Below are 18,616 nucleotides of genomic sequence, written 5' to 3'. Positions count from 1 at the left end.
ATGGTGCCTTGGGGCAAAAAAAGTCACTAAAATGAAAAATATGCCCCCCTAAATTCAAAATAAGGGGGCAAAAAATGCAGAATTAAAATAAATATATGAAATATGATATGAAATATGAAAAAAGTGTTGATTGAGGAATTACATTTATATGTGCTCACATTGCATCACATTTATTTTTGCAGGGTTGAGCATTTTAACCAATCACACACTTAATTGTTGAGCACATGGAAATCAATCCCAGCGGGCAAATAAAAGTTATTTTCTGACCCTGCCATATGGGAAGTGCATTAGGCCCACACACACACTCAATAGACATACACTCAGTACTGAGAGAGTTCACAGTGCTTAATAAGATGTGATGTGAGTTAGAGCTTAAGGGACGTCATGTCTCAGTCCTAATTACCTGGCATGTAGGTGTATTGTGACCCATATTTGACCCTAACCCACTTCAGTTAATGTGTTGAAGATACAACAAGTGCTCGGACACAATGAATCACAATGCTGAGGGCATTCTTAATCAAATGAGGACATGAACGACTATTTAAGGTTCCCCTGGGCTTCACACTTCCAGAGTGATTGGTCTCATTTTGGTCGTAAATTAGGCTAGAGAAATCTGACTAAAACTCAAAGTAAATCATTTCATACTGAGTGCTATAGATGTTTAAGTAAAGTCTGGTTTAAGAATTACATCACAGAATGTAATCAGCATTATACTGAGGATGCCACACAAGCAACACACAGTAATACACACCTATTCTGCTATCTGGATAGGGCAGCTCGTGTGGAGAACTATAGAATGCTTCCAGGTCAAAAGGCTCCTTCTTGTGAAAGGTGATGACCTTGGAGAAAGGTGCTGCATGGTTTTTATTGTACACCTCACATTCCCTGAAGACGGAAAAACAACAGTTAGAAAACAGGTCGTCGTCGCTATTGCATGTTGCTGCTACAGTGATTTTTAGCACATTTCTGTCAGGACCACTATCGTCAAATACGATTGACAATTAGCATATAGTTTGGATTGGCGGTATGGTTCTGTTCTGGGAGATAGCTAGCATGGATAAGAGCAGCAATAACCCCCCTTTGGGTAAACAGAACAGAACCAACATGAATGTATGTATGTGTAAGATTAGAAATAATTCAAGACATTTGCTTTTTTTCGGAAACCGGAAGTTGGGCCGATCAGCCGGGTCTTACATATGCAAATATAATTCATTCAAGATTTTAAAGAACAATATAATTCGAGAATTTATTCTGATTCAAGGGGAATCAGAGTGCCAAATCCTGACTCGACGAGAGGTGGAGCTGGGGATGGAGGAGGGTAATTTACTCCTGAGAAACGCGATAGCTGCTGATAATACTGAAGGAGCTTATATATGTATACAGTGATAGGGGTCGTATTCTGAATACGACCCCTATCACTGTATACATATATAAGCTCCTATTCCGAATACGACCCCTATCACTGTATACATATATAAGCTCCTTCAGTATTATCAGCAGCTATCGCGTTTCTCAGGAGCGAATTACCCTCCTCCCTCCCCAGCTCCACCTCTCGTCGAGTCAGGATCAGAGGTGGACAGTAACAAAGTACAATTACTTGAGTACTGTACTTAAGTACACTTTTGGAGTATCTGTACTTTACTTGAGTATTATTTTTTCTGGAAACTTTTTACTTTAACTTCACTACATTTGAAAGACAAATATCATACTTTTTACTCCACTACATTTCTGTCAAGGTCCTTGAGTAGAAAGTAGTAACGTCAGGGATGATTTTGGTTGGAAATGAAAGTCTGGTTGACGTCCGAACTCGACTGATGTTGGTTTCTGACGTCAGCCGATTTTCAACAACAATACAACGTCTGTCCAACATTGGAGATTAACGTCAATCTGACATTGGATTCTGACATCAACCTGATATTCATTTTCAACGTTGGGTTTGGTCTTCTAATTGTGAATTTTGTCATTGTTTTGGAGCACACTAGCTTATAGATAACAGCAAGGCTAACATATTCATACTAAAAGCCAAAAAACTGGGAACAGCCATTTGGGTGTCCAAAACCATTGTGGACGTTATTGAGTGACTTATTCAATCCCACGACTGGAACTGTGTTATAGAAATAAATGTGATATTGATATGAGGGTAGGCAGGCATAAATTCAGAGGCATAAGGTACTGTAAGTATTACATGCAACAATAATAAAACAATGCATTGACATTTACTTTTTACTTTTGATACTTAAGTATTTTTAAAAACTAGTAGTTCTGTACTTTTAATTAAGTAAAAATTGGTCTTTACAACTTTTACTTGTAACGGACTAATATTTGACCACTAGTATCTGTACTTTTACTCAAGTAAGGAAGTTGTGTACTTTGTCCACGGTCGATGTGGATCAGCTGAGAGTCAGCTGATGCGAGCTTGACTAACGTGACCTGCCAGAACTGACGCTACGCTTGATTACTATGCATTTGCTAGGATGATATGGGCGGTTAGCTTGTGTTCGTTGGTCTGTATTATATTCTCATGCCTAGATGGCTTGGGTCCCTTCTGCCATGTATGTCTTTTTTATGGCCCACCAGGTGCAAATGACAGTGCAACTGCCAAGAAATGTAATATCACGCCTCCTCTCTCCAATAAGCCGCATGATTTGAGGTATCATTCATTGGAACCGGTTATATGTTGATGTTTAATTCTTGGGGCTGGTGGTTTGTTCATATGAGCAAAAGCAATAGTGATGCTTGCCCTAGTGAGCATTACAAATAAATAATGACATGTTAAACAGAAAAACTAGGACACAATGTACTTAATTCAGATATGTGCACTTGATTCAAACAGAGAAGGCTCTTACCCAACACTTTCATCTGTCTGAGACTTCCAGCGAAGAGTAATCGGGAAGGGAACTGCGTCTGTAATGGAGAACTCTCGGACTTTGAAGGCTGGAGACAGGATTGCACACTTACCACACACACACACACACACACACACACAAAATAAACATGTATGTATATACAAGCAAATGCAGTTACATAAGCTGTCTAAACAGGGTATTAGTGTAAGGAATCAGAGACAGCGTTGCATGGTAATCCATGCATGCATCACACAGATTTCATCTGGTTTCTACACCTCTCCCACAGAATCCACAGACTCCCCGGGGAACTGGCACAAGTATTGTTCGACTGTGCTGTATCACAGCCTCACACTGCTCACACATTTTCTGTGTCTGTGCTGACATGCCTGTTATCAAGGCCATTTTAAGTGCTATCGACAGATCTGGGTAACACTTTATTTTGATGGTCCCTTTTGAACATTCTGTTGATTATAGGCCCTATTGTAACGATCTGAAACGCAAGAATCAAACGGATCTCGGGCGCTGTTGCTATAATACCGGCGGGATAAATGACTCTTGCGCCCGACGGTGTGGTTTGGACGTAACGTGCAATAAACCAATCAGAGCGTCATCTCACATTCCCTTTAAGAGCAGGCGCGCATCATTACTACAATTAGCCTGAATATTTTGGGTAAATGTGTAATATAGATTTATGCCTATTTTTTTGTAATTATGTATGGTTTGCAAAAATGGGACTTGCTGCGTCTGTGTAGATGAGAGTAGCAAAGTGTATGTGTGTTGTGCACACGCTACATTATGGCCAAGCATGCGTCATTAAAATAGCATCTGAATAACGCGCGGCGCCACTGACTTTTGACTACCGGTAATTGTTTTCTCAATCTGCAAAATAGCAGCAGGGAACGTTTGTGCCGGAACATGCCTCCTCTTTTCGCTGAACTTATAGTCAACAGAATGTGTTAAAGGGAGCATCAAAATAAAGTGAAACCCAGATTTGTTCAGATTATGATCATCACCAATTTTTTTAACCTTTTATGGCTTTAAAGGGGTCATCGGATGCAAAATTCACTTTTATATGGTGTTTGCATATAAATGTGTCTGTGCAGTGTGTGGACACAACCACCATACAATGAAAAAAATCAATTCAGCATTTTTTTTTTATCCTCAAAAAGCCTAAACATGCTCCGCCCACAACCGCTGACGGACTGTCCCGTATTAGCATATTTCTGCCCCCTCAGCCATTTGTATACTGTCTGCCAAGGCAGGACTTGATGTGTCTTGTGTCGACACACCCCATGGAAGAGAGGTGTGGGGTGAGCAGTCGCTCATTATCATTTCAAGAGACATGGGTCGCTGTGAACAGAGCTGTTTTTGAGGAGGTTTTCCACAACCATTGAGGAATTTTAACCAAAGTATGTTACAAACTTTACATGAAGACCCTAAAGAATTATACCAACTTGTGGAAAACGGGCATTCGATGACTCCTTTAAGAATCATGGCACACAACAGAGGTGTTTTTTACCTGTAATGCACACCCGCGTGCTACAGCCTCGTCTGCGTTCAGTGTGGTGCTGATGTCTTTACAGAAGAACTTTGAGATTCTCTCCTTTATGGCTGGGGTTCTGGTAGCTCCTCCCACCACCTCAATGGCATAGATCTCGTCCCTGCTGAGCTCTGTACCAGAACAAATACATACATATTAGGAATGCATTTAAATTTCACATCTGTGGTGATTGATTCTGTGGAAAACCGGGCCGTCTGCTGCTGCTTACTTGATTGTTCCATGACTGATTTTAATGGCGCCTCCACTCTCATCAAGAGCTGAGTGCACATCTCTTCAAACTGAACCCTGTGTCCAATCACAATAACATGTTTCTGCTCAAACCATCAATCCAACTCCAAAAGAACAATTACCATTTTGCACTAAGCCGGAGATGCTTCATTTACATATATTTCATTCTACAACACTTTGCATCTACTTACAACAGTCAATAACAACTCTGTTATTTACTAGCAGCAAAAGTGTTTTGCAATGCAATATGAAAGTGCATTGTTCCAAAAAGAGAGTAAAGAGTGACATTACGGTGCAATTTTAAAGATGCAAATATTTTTTAGGAATAAAAATTCCAGATACAGCATATTCATTTTTCATCAATTCTTGCACCCAACAACACAACAAGATGACATTTAAAAATAATAATAATAATTTAAGCTCCTTATTATGTAGCCGAATCTGTGCTTGTTTGTATTGGCCGCCTCCAGTTTTCCCTTTGTTTTGCCTCCAGCTAGCGCCGTGACGTAACTGTGACGTCGGCTCGAAATTGGTCTATACTTACAACAGTCAATAACAACTCTGTTATTTACTAGCAGCAAAAGTGTTTTGCAATGCAATATGAAAGTGCATTGTTCCAAACAAATACATTCTTTTGACGTAAATACATATAAACCTAATATAGAGTGGGACCATAATAATAATAAATGATGATATATTTAGTGTACATGTGTTTTTGGAATTACCTGTTCATTTTCCCATGGACATCGATGTCATTCATGAAGCACTCAATGTTGAGAGGGAGATCAGAAGAGTTTGCACTCATGAGTTTCTTCAGTTTCTCACACTCCTGATAGAGCCTAAGAATGGCTCTTGGGTTGTCTTTAACATTTAGTTTGAATCGGTTTTTGAAGTCTTCACAGAAATACTCCACAAGTATTTCATCAAAGTTGCGTCCGCCCAAGTATGGGTCAAACGCTGTAGCCAACACCTGAAACAAAACAAAAAAAAGGGTTTGATAATATCTTTGAGGCTTTGTGAAGGATTAAACATAATATTTTAAAGTAAACATAAATGATATGAACAACATAGACCTTCAACTTCCCCTTGTTAAAGGAAGTGATGGAGACTTGATAAGATGAGTGGCCAATGTCAACAAACACAACATTACGGGGTTTCTCCTCTGGGTTTGGCAAGTCCTGTTTATAGATGCCGTAAGCCAAGGCCACTGCAACAAGAATCAAATGACAGTTTGTGAAAAGGTCTTGTGGACTGTAAAACAAGACAGAAGTGAGAATAATTCTTCGAAATGTGGTTAATCCAAACATCCAATCAACAATTCTGTCTAATATATTAAACAATTATCTATTTTACCAATAAAATACATGGAATCCAAATAAATAATTATCACAAATATTGAAAGTAATATTAGCACACAGTAGTGACTAACCAAGTTTTTCTGGCCATTTTTAAGCAAAGATACAGTAAGTAGTATACTGTGAATCCATCCAAATGTCATATAGACACAAGACATATAGATTAAGCCTTTTATAGAAATATTTTATTATGATTGGTCAATTGTAGCATTCTGTGGGCATTCAGTATATTGTGGTATGATGAGGTTTAAACTGCATAATGGATTTACTACTCATATCATTTATTTGGTAAATAGCAGTGAGCAAAGTGGAATATTACATAGCCAGATGGTCATTAGAAATTATGGACACAAATTAAGAATCTGTTACCACAGCTTACTAATTCTTCTTTATATGGTACTATAATGATGTACTATATTGGCTACTTAATTGTGATTGGTGTCTGAGTTACGATTTATGATGGCAAATCTTATTTTGTTTGTAGAAGATAACACCTTATTATGAAGGAGAAGTTCTCCACAGTCGATCAAACCACTTGTGCATAACACAAACAACTGTTTAGTTGCCCAACAGGAGCAGTGGCCAGCATCATTATTACTGCAAACAGTTACTCTGTCCAAGGTGATGAAAATAAATGACTAAGGAAACATCATTACACAAGGGAAGGAAACAGTAATCACTTGTTTCATGAATCATGTTCTTGTCAATCATCCCACATTAAATATGCTTCCGCAACACCCTCACACATTCAGCTAGAGCAGGGGATCTGCAACCTTAGGAGGGTTTAATCTTTGTCGTGAGAGTAATAGTGAGAAAGAGAGAAAAATAGGCATTCATTTTAATTAGTCCTTTAGAAATGCTGAAGATTTCGTTTTAATCGAACCAAACATGCCAAGTGTGAACACCATAGTTTAATATTTTTAATATTTTTGACAGCTTATACACTGGTAACTTACCTTAAAGTGCTATTTGTACCTTATTTAATGTATCAAAAATATGTTTGTTTTTTGTATAAATCAATGTATTTAGGTTGACTCAGTGATCATGTTAAATAATATTTTTGACTTGAATAAAACTATTTAGATGTTACCATTGTTAGGTTACCATTTTTCAGTGTAGTTAGTTAGATAACCAACATTGAAAAAATAAAAATAAAAATTCAGCTTAATTTTACAGACCTGCTGTTGTGTCATTAATCAGCCTCAAGCAGTTCAGCCCAGCAATCTGAGTTGCGTCCATCAGGGATCTCCTTTCTACATCCGTGAAGAAGCTGGGGACCTGGAGAGAACCCAAACATGTCAAAGAGATGACAAATCACTACTGAAATATGCTAGGTTCAATGATTCAGAAGCACTCACAGATATCACACAGTCCACCACAGGCTTCTTCAAGGCATGCTCAGAAGTTTCCTTCAGCTTGGTGAGCAACATGGATGTCATCTGCTCAATGGTAAACACCTTGTCCTCATTCAGATAACGTACCTGTGACATGGGCAAATGCATGTAATCTCTAGCATATTTAACATTCTAGACGTTGCTTTTTAAAGGGGCTATCTATATGTAAGAATTTCTATGTATTATTATTATTTTTTATTGCCAATGTGTTAACAGCTTGTAACGAATCATAAAAACGAGACCTTCCCCAACTTACTCGGTTATCTATGAAAGCCTGTAGTGTAGACTGATATTTATGTGAAGGACTCGGGTCGTTTTTGCCGGGAAAATCAAAAGAATGTGACATTTACGCACTCTCCCCGAGAGCCTCTCTGCCGTTCACTGACACATGAAATGAGTGCTTATACAATGTTCAGGAAAATACCAAAAGAGCCACACAGACCAAAACAAAAACCGACTGACAACGCAGAACATATAAAATAAAAAGTAAAATAACTGGTTGTAGAGGTGTTTTTCAGAGAAACAAGTATGTGAACTTAGCATGTTTCCTAAATATCTGCAAACATATTAAGGGTATGTTAATGCTTTAAACTTTAATAGAGTAAAAAAGTTACATACCGCACCTTTAACTGCTGTTTTCTCTGAGCTGTCATTTTTGTTGTGTTTATTTTGTTATAGAGGAAAGCGCACAGCACATATTTACATATTCATCTAAACGTCACTCTCAGCAGCATGGCTGGCGTCGGGATGTTTTTTAACTTCATATCGCAGCAAAGCTATTTCCAACTAAACGAAAAATAACTTTGCCGTGATTACATCGGGGATTGATTCACATTCAGTCTTGTATGTTAAATGTGCACAAGTGTGGGCACAAGCAATCAGCTGCTGGCTGCAGTACATGTTAAGTTTATGGCTTTATCACTAATAACAAGGGTTTCTGAATTCTACATATTATAGCCCCTTTTAGAACAATGTTTTCTTAAATAAATTATAATCTAAAATAAAAAAAATACACACAATAACAGTTTTGTCTATTAATTTTTTGCTTTAGTCCAAAACAGCCTAGCTTTTGGGACAATAGCAAAAATAAAGTGTTTCAGAGTGATGGCAGAACACAGTTACAGTATTTTACCTTTATCCCAGCGTTGCCATTGTCCAGTTTGTGAAGACTGTAAGGCAACTTCGATTTTTCCCCTTGAACAAATGGGTCATCGAACGCTCGACCGTGAAACTTCTTAAAGCCGTGAACCGTGTTCTTAAAGTTAGTTGTGATCTGCAGAGGGCATGTTTATTGGTTAATACCACACTTAATCTGAGTACTTTTACAATTAGCAAATCTTTCAAAGGTTTAATAAAGTAGAAAGCATGAAATGACCAGCATTCCGTACCTGACTTTTAGCAGCATTTCCAATGGTACGGTTTTTCGAGGCCAGAGAAATGCATGCTCTGTTGGGAAAGATGACATGTTCATAAATGTATCATGCATTTTGATAACGCCCTCCATATTTTATTTCCTAACTGATGCATTATAGAACCTGGATGAGTAGGGTGTGGATCAGCACCATGGACAGCGTCTTAACTAGTGTTTATCACAAGCCTTTTCTGAGTCTCAACTATATTATGATGTGGAGTAAGCATTTGAGATTTGAAAAGGCATGCTAAGGTATATCAAGACTGCTAGCAGCTGGCGGTCCTCAAAATATTTGACTTCTGCATTTCATAGCAACTAGATTTTATGATAGTGGAACTTATTAGTGGAATTAAACAAGCTACAAACTGCATGAAAAATACACTCGTTTGTGTATAAACGAGTTAATAATCTGTTCAAAACTATATTCTTTTTTTTTTGCAAAATGTGTGTTTTACATGCTATCAATCAATACAAGTCACCGTCAGATACAATAATGTGTGAAATGTTAATTTACTTAAAGAATTAATGAAATGACACTATACAGGATGTGTGACAAAAAACATCACACATGTATAAAGGTCAGTGGGTAGTTATTTATAACTACTAATAATACCTATGTAATATGAGGGAAATTTTCAAAAAATCCATTGTGTCTTTACAAAACTGTATGACTTTCGTTTTTTCTGTAGAACATAAAATATATTTTAAGAAATATTTTTGTCCATACAATGGAAGTCAATGGTTATCAAAACCATTTGGTTACCGACATTCTGTGTTCCTTTGAAAAAAAGACAGGTTTGGAATGACAAGGTGAGTAAATTATCCCTTTAAGAATGAAAATAACATTGATGCTGCCTGAGTTTTGTTGCTGTAAATCTCTGATATTGTTGACAAAAATCAGGAGCACAGCTGTAAAACTTTCCTTCTGTCAGGGCATAGTAGCAATGTTTCTTTTTAATATTTCCGTTTCATAACTTCAATATATATTAACCTACAGGAGGTATTGAGTTATGGTGTTGAGGCAGATGGTTTTTGAGATCATATTATGGCATAATAGCTTTAAAATCAAATGAAAGCTGCAAATGCAAGGTAATAACAGTAAAGATGATAATGTTTCATCCAGAGGAGCCCAACTGATCCTTGTGGCAAAGTGAAAAGTATAGTAAATCTCTCTCAAATACTGGTTTTAAAAAATGCTAATTTCAAGTATGGGTAGGTTGGTACACTTTCCATGTCAGGTGGTACAACTGCAGTATATACATAAACTATATTTTGTACCGCCTGACAACAGTCAAAAAAAAATATTTAAACACTTTGAAATGTCATTTAACAACTGAAATAATATGTTCATGCCTCAAAAAGATGCATTACATCAGTTTTGAAAATACTTTATTCATCAATGACCCATAAAAAGAACCTACAGAGAACGTTTCTAGAACGTTCGTATTTGGTTCCAAAAAAGAACCAAATGGGAAACATATAGGAACGTTAGGGGAACGTTCTGTGTTTGCAGAGATAATTATTTTTAGTTAAGCACTGCAGTGACTTCCTACAACCCCTCAGTTTGATTGATTTCCTTCATTTGTCCAAAAGCCCGTGTATAAGAAATACAACAAAATATTGAGTTTTAATTTTGATTGTATGAGCTGCCGCACCCAAACGAGAGTGTCGACAGACAGAACAGCCTCCCTCGGTCACAGTCTCGTGGGTTCACAATCACCCCATGCAGGGTGTCAGATTATACCGTTCACGTGAGGTGCTCGTGCACGACATGCAGGTAGAATTCGTGTGTGAAAAGCAACAAAACAGTTACTCTAATTAATTTCACTAGCGACTGAATATAATATGGCATGTGGGAATTGCACGCCGTGCGTGTCTTATTCACAATATCAAATAACGACAATAAGCCTTGTGATAATAAGCTAACTGGATTTTAAAAAAGCACAAAACAGCATACTTTAGGGCGTAGTAGCAATCATTGATAAGGTCAAACTGATAGTGCATGGAGAATTTCATGCAAAATGGAGGTTTAGCATCCTTCGGACAAGACTGACAGTCGCAGGAGCAACATACACTGGATCGGGAACATTGCCAGCTAGGCAACAGCAAACGTTGCGTAACAACACAGCATCATTTTACAGAGATGGCAATGCTATACTTACGGAGTGCATCTGTCACTGTATTCATTTGCAATGGTTTCAATACCGCCGCTCCTGGCAACAGCGATGTAACAGTTCTGGAAACCCACATCAATTCCCACCACAGACATGTTCAGTCCTTATTTCTTTATTCTCAACACCTCCGGTCCAGTTTTAACAGTGCAGCTGGGTGAGAACACAACACCCCTATTCTACAGTATGTGTCTGAGTGCGCTAGAAGAATTATACGCTATTATGTAAGTCAGGCTTTTTATAGTTAATTCTTCCTGTCTAATCCTATAGCGGAGAACGCTTCTACTGCATTCTTGCAGCCTCCACTGATATTGTCAACCGGCAATATGGGTAAACCTGCGCATTTGTCAAGAGCCTGAAATTCAGTTAAGCCCCGCCCACCTGCGGTTCTGATTGGCTACTGGACTCCAACCATCCGTTCGATTGGTGCAGCATCTCAGATAAGGACGAAAAATCTAGAACCTGGAGAGAGAAGCTCGCATTTTTACGTCACTGGGAATGACCGAGCAATTAAACGACCTATGGAGAATGCCAAGGGTCAATAACTGGATGTGGTGATGATGGAGAGAAATAAATAATTAAATAAATAAATAACACTGCCATCTCTATAATCAAAAATAGGCTATATCTCAATATAACTGAAGGCAGATATTTCTATTAAATTATTAAAAAAATTCTAGTCATAATAATCTGTTGTTCATATTACAGGATGAAATTAATTCTGTCCGTCTTCCCAGACCTGGAAACACAACAGTTTGATCGATTTGCTTTTGTATGTTAAAAATCTAACAATTATACAATTAGATCCCTATTTTTAAAAGAGAATATATCTCCTTTTCTTTTTTTCTTTTTTTTTTTAATATATATCTACTCCCGTCCTTTTATATTGGAACATTCCCTTCAATAATGTAACTTGGTCTCAAGTTTGGTCGTTGTCCCAAAAATTCCTCCTTACAAATAAGGTTAGGGAAATCTCATACAAAATTATTCAAGAGAGTTTATCCTACTAAGCAATTTTTACATAAATGAAAAATATTGAAACTTTCTGTGAAAGTTCTACTGAAACTATCAAATGCTTTGGTCCTGCCAAGATACACAGTGTTTCTGGAAAGATGTTAAGAGATTCATTGCTGATCATATTTTTAATACTTTTCTCTTATCCTACATAAGTAGGTTATTGTATTAAGGACCATTGCTCAAAGGATGCTGGTTTCATTATTTAAAAAAAAATATTTGTATGTAAATTTAATTTCACAAATGGCAAACCCAACAGTGCTTAAGAATGAGATTAAAATGTGCATAGATGTGATGCCAAAATCTAAACCTATCATTTAAAACAACGGCGATGTTCTTCATTTAACATTTTCTATACAAAACAAAATATCTACTTTTATCAATAATATATAGATATGTAACTTCTCTGTTTTCTTTAATTTTGTGAAGCATGTGATATGTTCTTCTGATGTAATATGGAAGTTAGGCTACATTTGTGCATGCTATTTGTTGATAATAAAGCATTTAAAAAAAGAGCCTTATTACAATTTATGTAAGAATAGGATTATCATTTCAAATATGCCTGAAAGTGTTTCGCTTTATATTTGCATTTGAGGTTTAAATCACTGTCCTAATAAATAAATAAATAAATAAATAAATAAATAAATGAATATTAGTTTTTTTTTTTATTCCTGTATGTTTTTCAGGCCCTTAATTGTTTAAAAGTGTTATTTGTTAAGTGTTAAGTGTTATTATTTATTATTTATTTAAATTGTCTAATTTTGTGACGCTTCACAACATTGTCCATTTCGACCATAAACAAACATGACGAAACCATTGATATTAATTAACAAATGTTTAATATCATAATCTTAATGACAAAAAAATGTATCTAATTTTATCTTTAATTAGAAAATAAAATTGAATCATGCGGCGTGGTGCTGTCGAGTCGTACTTTTATTATGAAAAGTAAACTGTCCTCACCATAACCGGAAATGACCTATGTTGTCATATGTCGAGAGGCTGGAATCAGGAAGTAGACTTGTAATGTACTATTTTGATTGTGCCCGTCTCTGTTCAACTATTTAATTTACAAGTTTAAAATGGGGCTTTTTGGAAAAACACAAGAGAAACCACCGAAGGACCTTGTAAGTGAAACATCGATCGTGGTGGGCGACGGGAGTTAACGGTTTTTGATAAATGTTCCATAGTAAATAATATAGCAGGCCTATAAATAGCTCGCTTGTCACATTTGTTACATGCTGTTGTGCGTCATGTCTTTATTAGTTTAAACGACGCTCTTCAAAGTTACGTTTAATTGTGTGGTCCCTACGGGGATGTTATGAAAACCAGTAATTCAGTCTTTACACGCTTGTTGGTTAAATCCAATCACAACAGGTAGTTGACCTCAACTTGTCTTCATCTCTTTTTCACAGATCAATGAATGGTCTCTCAAAATCAGGAAAGAAATGAGGGTTATTGACAGACAGATCCGAGGTGAGGTCAAAATACACCATTTATTATTATTTTTTCAGTTGCAGACTATTCTAGTAATGTAATTAAATTGATCAATTTAGTAACTGTACTTAACAGAAGTTGCAATTGTATATATTTTTCCGAAGATATTCAAAGAGAGGAGGAGAAGGTAAAGAGATCCATCAAAGATGCTGCAAAGAAGGGACAGAAAGATGTCTGCATCATCCTCGCCAAAGAGATGATTCACTCAAAGAAAGCCGTCAACAAACTGTACGCCTCTAAAGCCCAGATGAACTCTGTGCTGCTCAGTATGAAGAATCAGTTGTGTGAGTGTAGTTTTTATTTTGCAGACCCAACAAGAAAAAAAACCGTGCAAAAATGACCCACATTTGTTTTTTGACTACTGAAAATGTGCAGTTTACTCATGGAGCCTCATCGAAGTCCTGGGTGGGAAAGCCATATAGGGCCTTAAAAATATGGTTATAAACGAAAATTTTGTTGAAAACCAAACATATAAAAGGATATTTAAGGGTTAATTCACCCAAAAATGAAACATTTTGGTAACTTGGCCCTTCAAATAACAATTATCAATTACATAATTTCACCAGTAGGTGGCGACACGTGACTGTTAAAACATATATTTGTCATTGAATATATGTAGAATATAGAAATAAACAGTAACCTAGATTAATGAATGCTGGACTAGTATTTTTTAATGTTGTTTCATGAACTAATATTACCATAAAAAACCTTATTGTGAAGTGTTGCTCATACGTTTGTCCATTGGTTTTCCCATTACAGCTTTATTAAGAGTGGCAGGTGCCTTGCAGAAGAGCACAGAGGTCATGAAGGCCATGCAAAACCTGGTTAAAATCCCAGAGATTCAAGCCACCATGACAGAACTCTCAAAAGAGATGATGAAGGTACTTACACAAACACTTCCTCAAAGAAACTTCTTGATGAGCACATGTAACGCGTCTAACGTGGAGCACTCGTACTCCGCAGGCTGGCATCATCGAGGAGATGCTGGAGGATACACTGGGAGGGATGGAGGATGAGGAGGAGATGGAGGAAGAAGCAGAGGCTGAGGTTGACAGGATCCTCTTCGAGGTTACAGCTGGTAAGGAACCACATGACTGTCACCCAGGATGTGGAAATGGCCATTTTTATCTCGCCTCCCCAGCCTTTCCTTATTATGAAAAATGCTTTAGCACAAAACATTATTAGTCATTATTAGGGCTGGGTTGAAAATATTGATTTATCGTTTTGAATCAATTCTCATTTTGATGAACCAGTATCGATTCTTAAATAGTTGGTTCACCTAAAAAATAAAATTATCCCATGATTTACTCACCATCAAGCCATCCTAGCTGTATATGGCTTTCTTCTTTCAGCCAAACACAATCAGAGTTATATTAAAAAATATCCTGGCTCTTCCAAGCTTTACAGGTGAAACTCGAGATATCGTGCAAAAGTTCATTTATTTCAGTAATCCAACTTAAAAGGTGAAACTAATATATTATATAGACTCATTATATGCAAAGTAAGATATTTCAAGCCTTTATTTGTTATAATTTTGATAATTGTGAAACCTTTTCACAATATTCTAATTTTGTATTTGGGGTTTTCATAAGCTGTAAGCCATAATCATCAAAATTATAACAAATAAAGGCTTGAAATATCTCACTTTGCATGTAATGAGTCTATATAATATATTGGTTTCATCTTTTAAGTTGAATTACTGAAATAAATGAACTTTTGCACGATATTAACATTTTTCGAGTTTCACCTGTAAAATGGGAGTGAATGGTGCCTTAGGTTTTGAAGCCCCAAAAAGTGCGTCCATCCATAATATGCATCCAAGTAATCCATACGGCTCCAGGGGGTTAATAAAGGCCTTCTGAAAATATCCATATTTATAACTTTATAAACTATAATCACTGGCTTCCGTTAATGGCCGTATGCAAGTTGAGTTCTGGCGGAAGAGTGACCTCTGACCTGAAGCATGACATAGGATGAACCTGAACCTGAACCTGTGTGTGTGTGTGTGTGTGTGTGTGTGTGTGTGTGTGTGTGTGTGTGTGTGTGTGTGTGTGTGTGTGTCATTCACCCCCAAAAAAAAAACTTGAGAAAATGAACATGATATATATAGATAATGATATTGAATCGCAAGTGTGTGAATCTGAATCGAGTTATGAAATTTGAGTCAATTCCCAGCCCTAGTCATAATGCACTCACAGGTTATTAATGGAGGAGAACCAAAGCTGAAGGTATTGCTTTTTTAAATTTTTTAATACCAGGTGCACTTGGAAAAGCTCCCAGCAAAGTCACAGATGCGCTGCCTGATCCAGTGCAGATTGGGGCCACGGCAGCCTCAGAAGACGAGGAAGAAGAGGAAGAGGAAGATATCGAGGCGATGCAGTCCAGGCTAGCAGCCCTGAGGAGCTAAACGGCCTGCGCTCCTCTCCCTCAAGCGCTATAGGCATAGACAACATATCCAACTTCCTCTGTAGCTTTTCTACCCATAAAGGCACTTTGGCATGGTAAATATAGGACTAAATTCGGACTTCACATAAAATAAAATAAAGGTATATTATAGTGGATATAGAATAGAAATAAAATGTCTATATTTCTATAAATTTCTAACTCTTTATTATGTGTAATAATACTAATAATGAACAGTGAAGTCAGATATTCAGTTCTTGTACTGGTAGCAGGTGGGTGGCTATTTCAAATTATTAAATTTTTACTTCAAGTCCATGTTATTGATGGATATTTGGGCTCCACTCATTTGAATCTATGCCTATAGCTAAGCAGCTTGTCCAAGGATCTGTTGTGCGGTGTCGTCATATCGGTGTTGGTCTTCGTTGTTTTGTCTCTGTTGTTGAATTTGCAGTTTTATCTTAAGCCTTACTTGGGCTAAGTGAATAGTTCTTTCATATATCTGGCAATTTTGTTTTACTGAGTAGGACAAATTCATGGAAGCCATTACTTGTAAATCTTGTACAAATGCTGAATATAAAAATAAATCCGTTTGCATTGTTATTTTGTAAGTAAAGTAATAAGACGGGCTTTGGGAATAAAGGAATGGCTGTGCTCGATAACTGACTGGCTTACCAGGTGTTTTTGGATCTTGAATGAGCTGATCTTATTTCTGTCTTTGTTTTTGTCGATTTCTGCTGCTTTGGGACTTTTGTTATGGTTCAAATCCACTTCTGTCTTTGTACGTTTTGTCATATGAGTATTTTTATTATGCCTTTGCTTTTAGATGACTGAAATGCCTGATTAACATGTAAATGGCTGACAATTTGTCTTATGGTTTCGTCCAAATATTATATTTTAAGTCAGCTGAATAGTCTGTTTGCTATTATTCATACATGTCTACATATGAAAATGTTACTCTTTGTGCATTCTGGCGTTATAATTCGTTTTTTTAGCATGGCGTGATCTGCTTATTTGACAAGCTGAGCATTCTGGAGTTACAAGTATGGATTTTATACAGATATGTCTCAATATGTTGGCTAATGAACCAAATTGATTATTTTTGCTTCATTTCATACCTTTGCTGTTGTGGAAAAACATTCACATCCGCACTACAATTTGTTTTGTAAATGGGAAAAATATGTTGGTAACACTAATAAAATTTTATAGGCAAAAAGAGTACATTTCACATAATTTATATAACAAAGTTTATAAGTTATAGTGCTTCTACAGTAATACAATAGCCCCGGTTGACTATGTGTATACCTGCGGTTTTATTCGGGATTCTCAGAGGGTTATTTTACTTGCCTCAATCTCTCTTCCTTTGACTCCCTCCCTGACTACTCATCCATAGCTTTGTGAAGGAAACCAGATCTTTTGAGAGTCTTTGAATCTGGGTTACTCCTCTATGGAAGGTCTGTTTATTGCACAAAGATGGACATCTAAGCTTCAACGAGGGAGTTTAGAGTATTTAAATAGCATTTTTAACACATCCAAATACTTAGTAGTCAACCAAGTAGTATTACTTAATATATATATATATAGAGTGTCAAAATGAACATGTTAATGCATGTGATTATTTTTTTCAGTTTAATGCGTTAAAAATATTTAACACAGTATCCATTTTTCCCATCATCCTTTGGCTTGCGTTACATTATATGATCACGCTCTTATTCATGCGAATGCATTTAAACCATTCAAGAGTGAAAACACACAAAAGAGAAGGCAGTGCAATACTGTGTGACACACACACGACTCACGCGCACAGAAAGCCGCTTCAGACAATGCTTGAATGGACAACAACACACAACTTTATGCCAGTTTTGTCAGATTCAGCCTAGTAATAAACCCCCTGCTGTCTGTCATTAATAATAATCAAAGTACTAAAGAGAAAATCACTCACTGCTCTTGGCTGAATAACTTTTGTTTCTTTAATAAGGATTTAATCTATATTTAATTTATGCAGTGAAGACTGTTAGACCTATACCTGAATATCTTAAAACACTGTGTACAAGATTACATCTGGTCAAAACAATAACTTTTTGTGTATTTTGACAGGGCAAGTAAAAATCTGAACTGGTCTGACTGGGAAAATAGAAAGAAAAATGAGCCCTGAAATATTGAAGACAGGCAAAGATACATTTATTATAATGAGTGTATGTGAAGATTGTTTTAAGTTCACTTAAATTAAAAAATATGTCTATTTTTAAAGCCTAATAAATGGTAAAATGTATAGCTTTCAATTATACTGTATATTCAACTATACTGTATAGTCTACTCAAGTATACTGATGAATGGCTATAATTATTAATTGCTATTATTGAGAGAAACATCAATTTCATAAAGACATCAGCAGCAGTATTGGTATTGGTGATGCCTTCTTTCATAAAAATGCCATTAAACAAATATTTAAAATATAGGCTACTGTCTTTGTTGTGTTATTAATTTGGATATTAAATGTGAAATTATTAAAAATATATTAAAACTCTAATGTTAGGTGCGATTATTTACAGAAAAATTTACGATTAATTAGTTGTTGTTTTTATCGATTGACAGCACTAATATAGCCTATATACATTATACATATATATATATGTATATATATATATTGTACATATAAAAGAATAATTATAATGACTTTTTTTCACTAATGTTACTTAATATATATCTATTTGGGGTCATATAAGTTGTTGTTATTTT

The 18,616-nt window shown here is 36.3% G+C and overlaps 2 protein-coding genes across 2 annotated transcripts in view; one reads left to right on the top strand and one right to left on the bottom strand.

The window, feature by feature from the left end:
- The window catches only part of hspa4l (heat shock protein 4 like), a 23,341-nt gene extending 12,047 nt beyond the window's left edge, over positions 1-11,294 (bottom strand). The window contains exons 1-11 of the mRNA XM_079633383.1: positions 10,958-11,294; positions 8,773-8,830; positions 8,517-8,657; positions 7,349-7,471; positions 7,169-7,268; positions 5,709-5,842; positions 5,361-5,605; positions 4,616-4,692; positions 4,366-4,517; positions 2,847-2,953; positions 752-885 (exon numbers count right to left, since the gene is read on the bottom strand). Coding sequence (XP_079489509.1) covers positions 752-885; positions 2,847-2,953; positions 4,366-4,517; positions 4,616-4,692; positions 5,361-5,605; positions 5,709-5,842; positions 7,169-7,268; positions 7,349-7,471; positions 8,517-8,657; positions 8,773-8,830; positions 10,958-11,064 — 1,378 coding nt within the window. The 5' untranslated portion in view covers positions 11,065-11,294. The remainder of the gene's footprint in view (positions 1-751; positions 886-2,846; positions 2,954-4,365; positions 4,518-4,615; positions 4,693-5,360; positions 5,606-5,708; positions 5,843-7,168; positions 7,269-7,348; positions 7,472-8,516; positions 8,658-8,772; positions 8,831-10,957) is intronic.
- A 1,631-nt stretch (positions 11,295-12,925) lies between these two features.
- On the top strand, positions 12,926-18,403 carry chmp3 (charged multivesicular body protein 3). Its single transcript, XM_079632480.1, has 6 exons — positions 12,926-13,107; positions 13,396-13,456; positions 13,582-13,761; positions 14,237-14,358; positions 14,441-14,555; positions 15,736-18,403. The coding sequence occupies exons 1-6, from the start codon at positions 13,063-13,065 to the stop codon at positions 15,882-15,884; spliced, it is 672 nt and encodes a 223-aa protein (XP_079488606.1). The 5' UTR covers positions 12,926-13,062; the 3' UTR covers positions 15,885-18,403.
- Positions 18,404-18,616: the final 213 nt, after the last annotated feature.

Source organism: Phoxinus phoxinus, assembly GCF_949152265.1.
Source record: "Phoxinus phoxinus genome assembly, chromosome: 13".
In the NCBI taxonomy this organism is placed as follows: Eukaryota; Metazoa; Chordata; class Actinopteri; order Cypriniformes; family Leuciscidae; genus Phoxinus; species Phoxinus phoxinus.
This window is presented reverse-complemented; position numbering and strand designations above follow the sequence as displayed.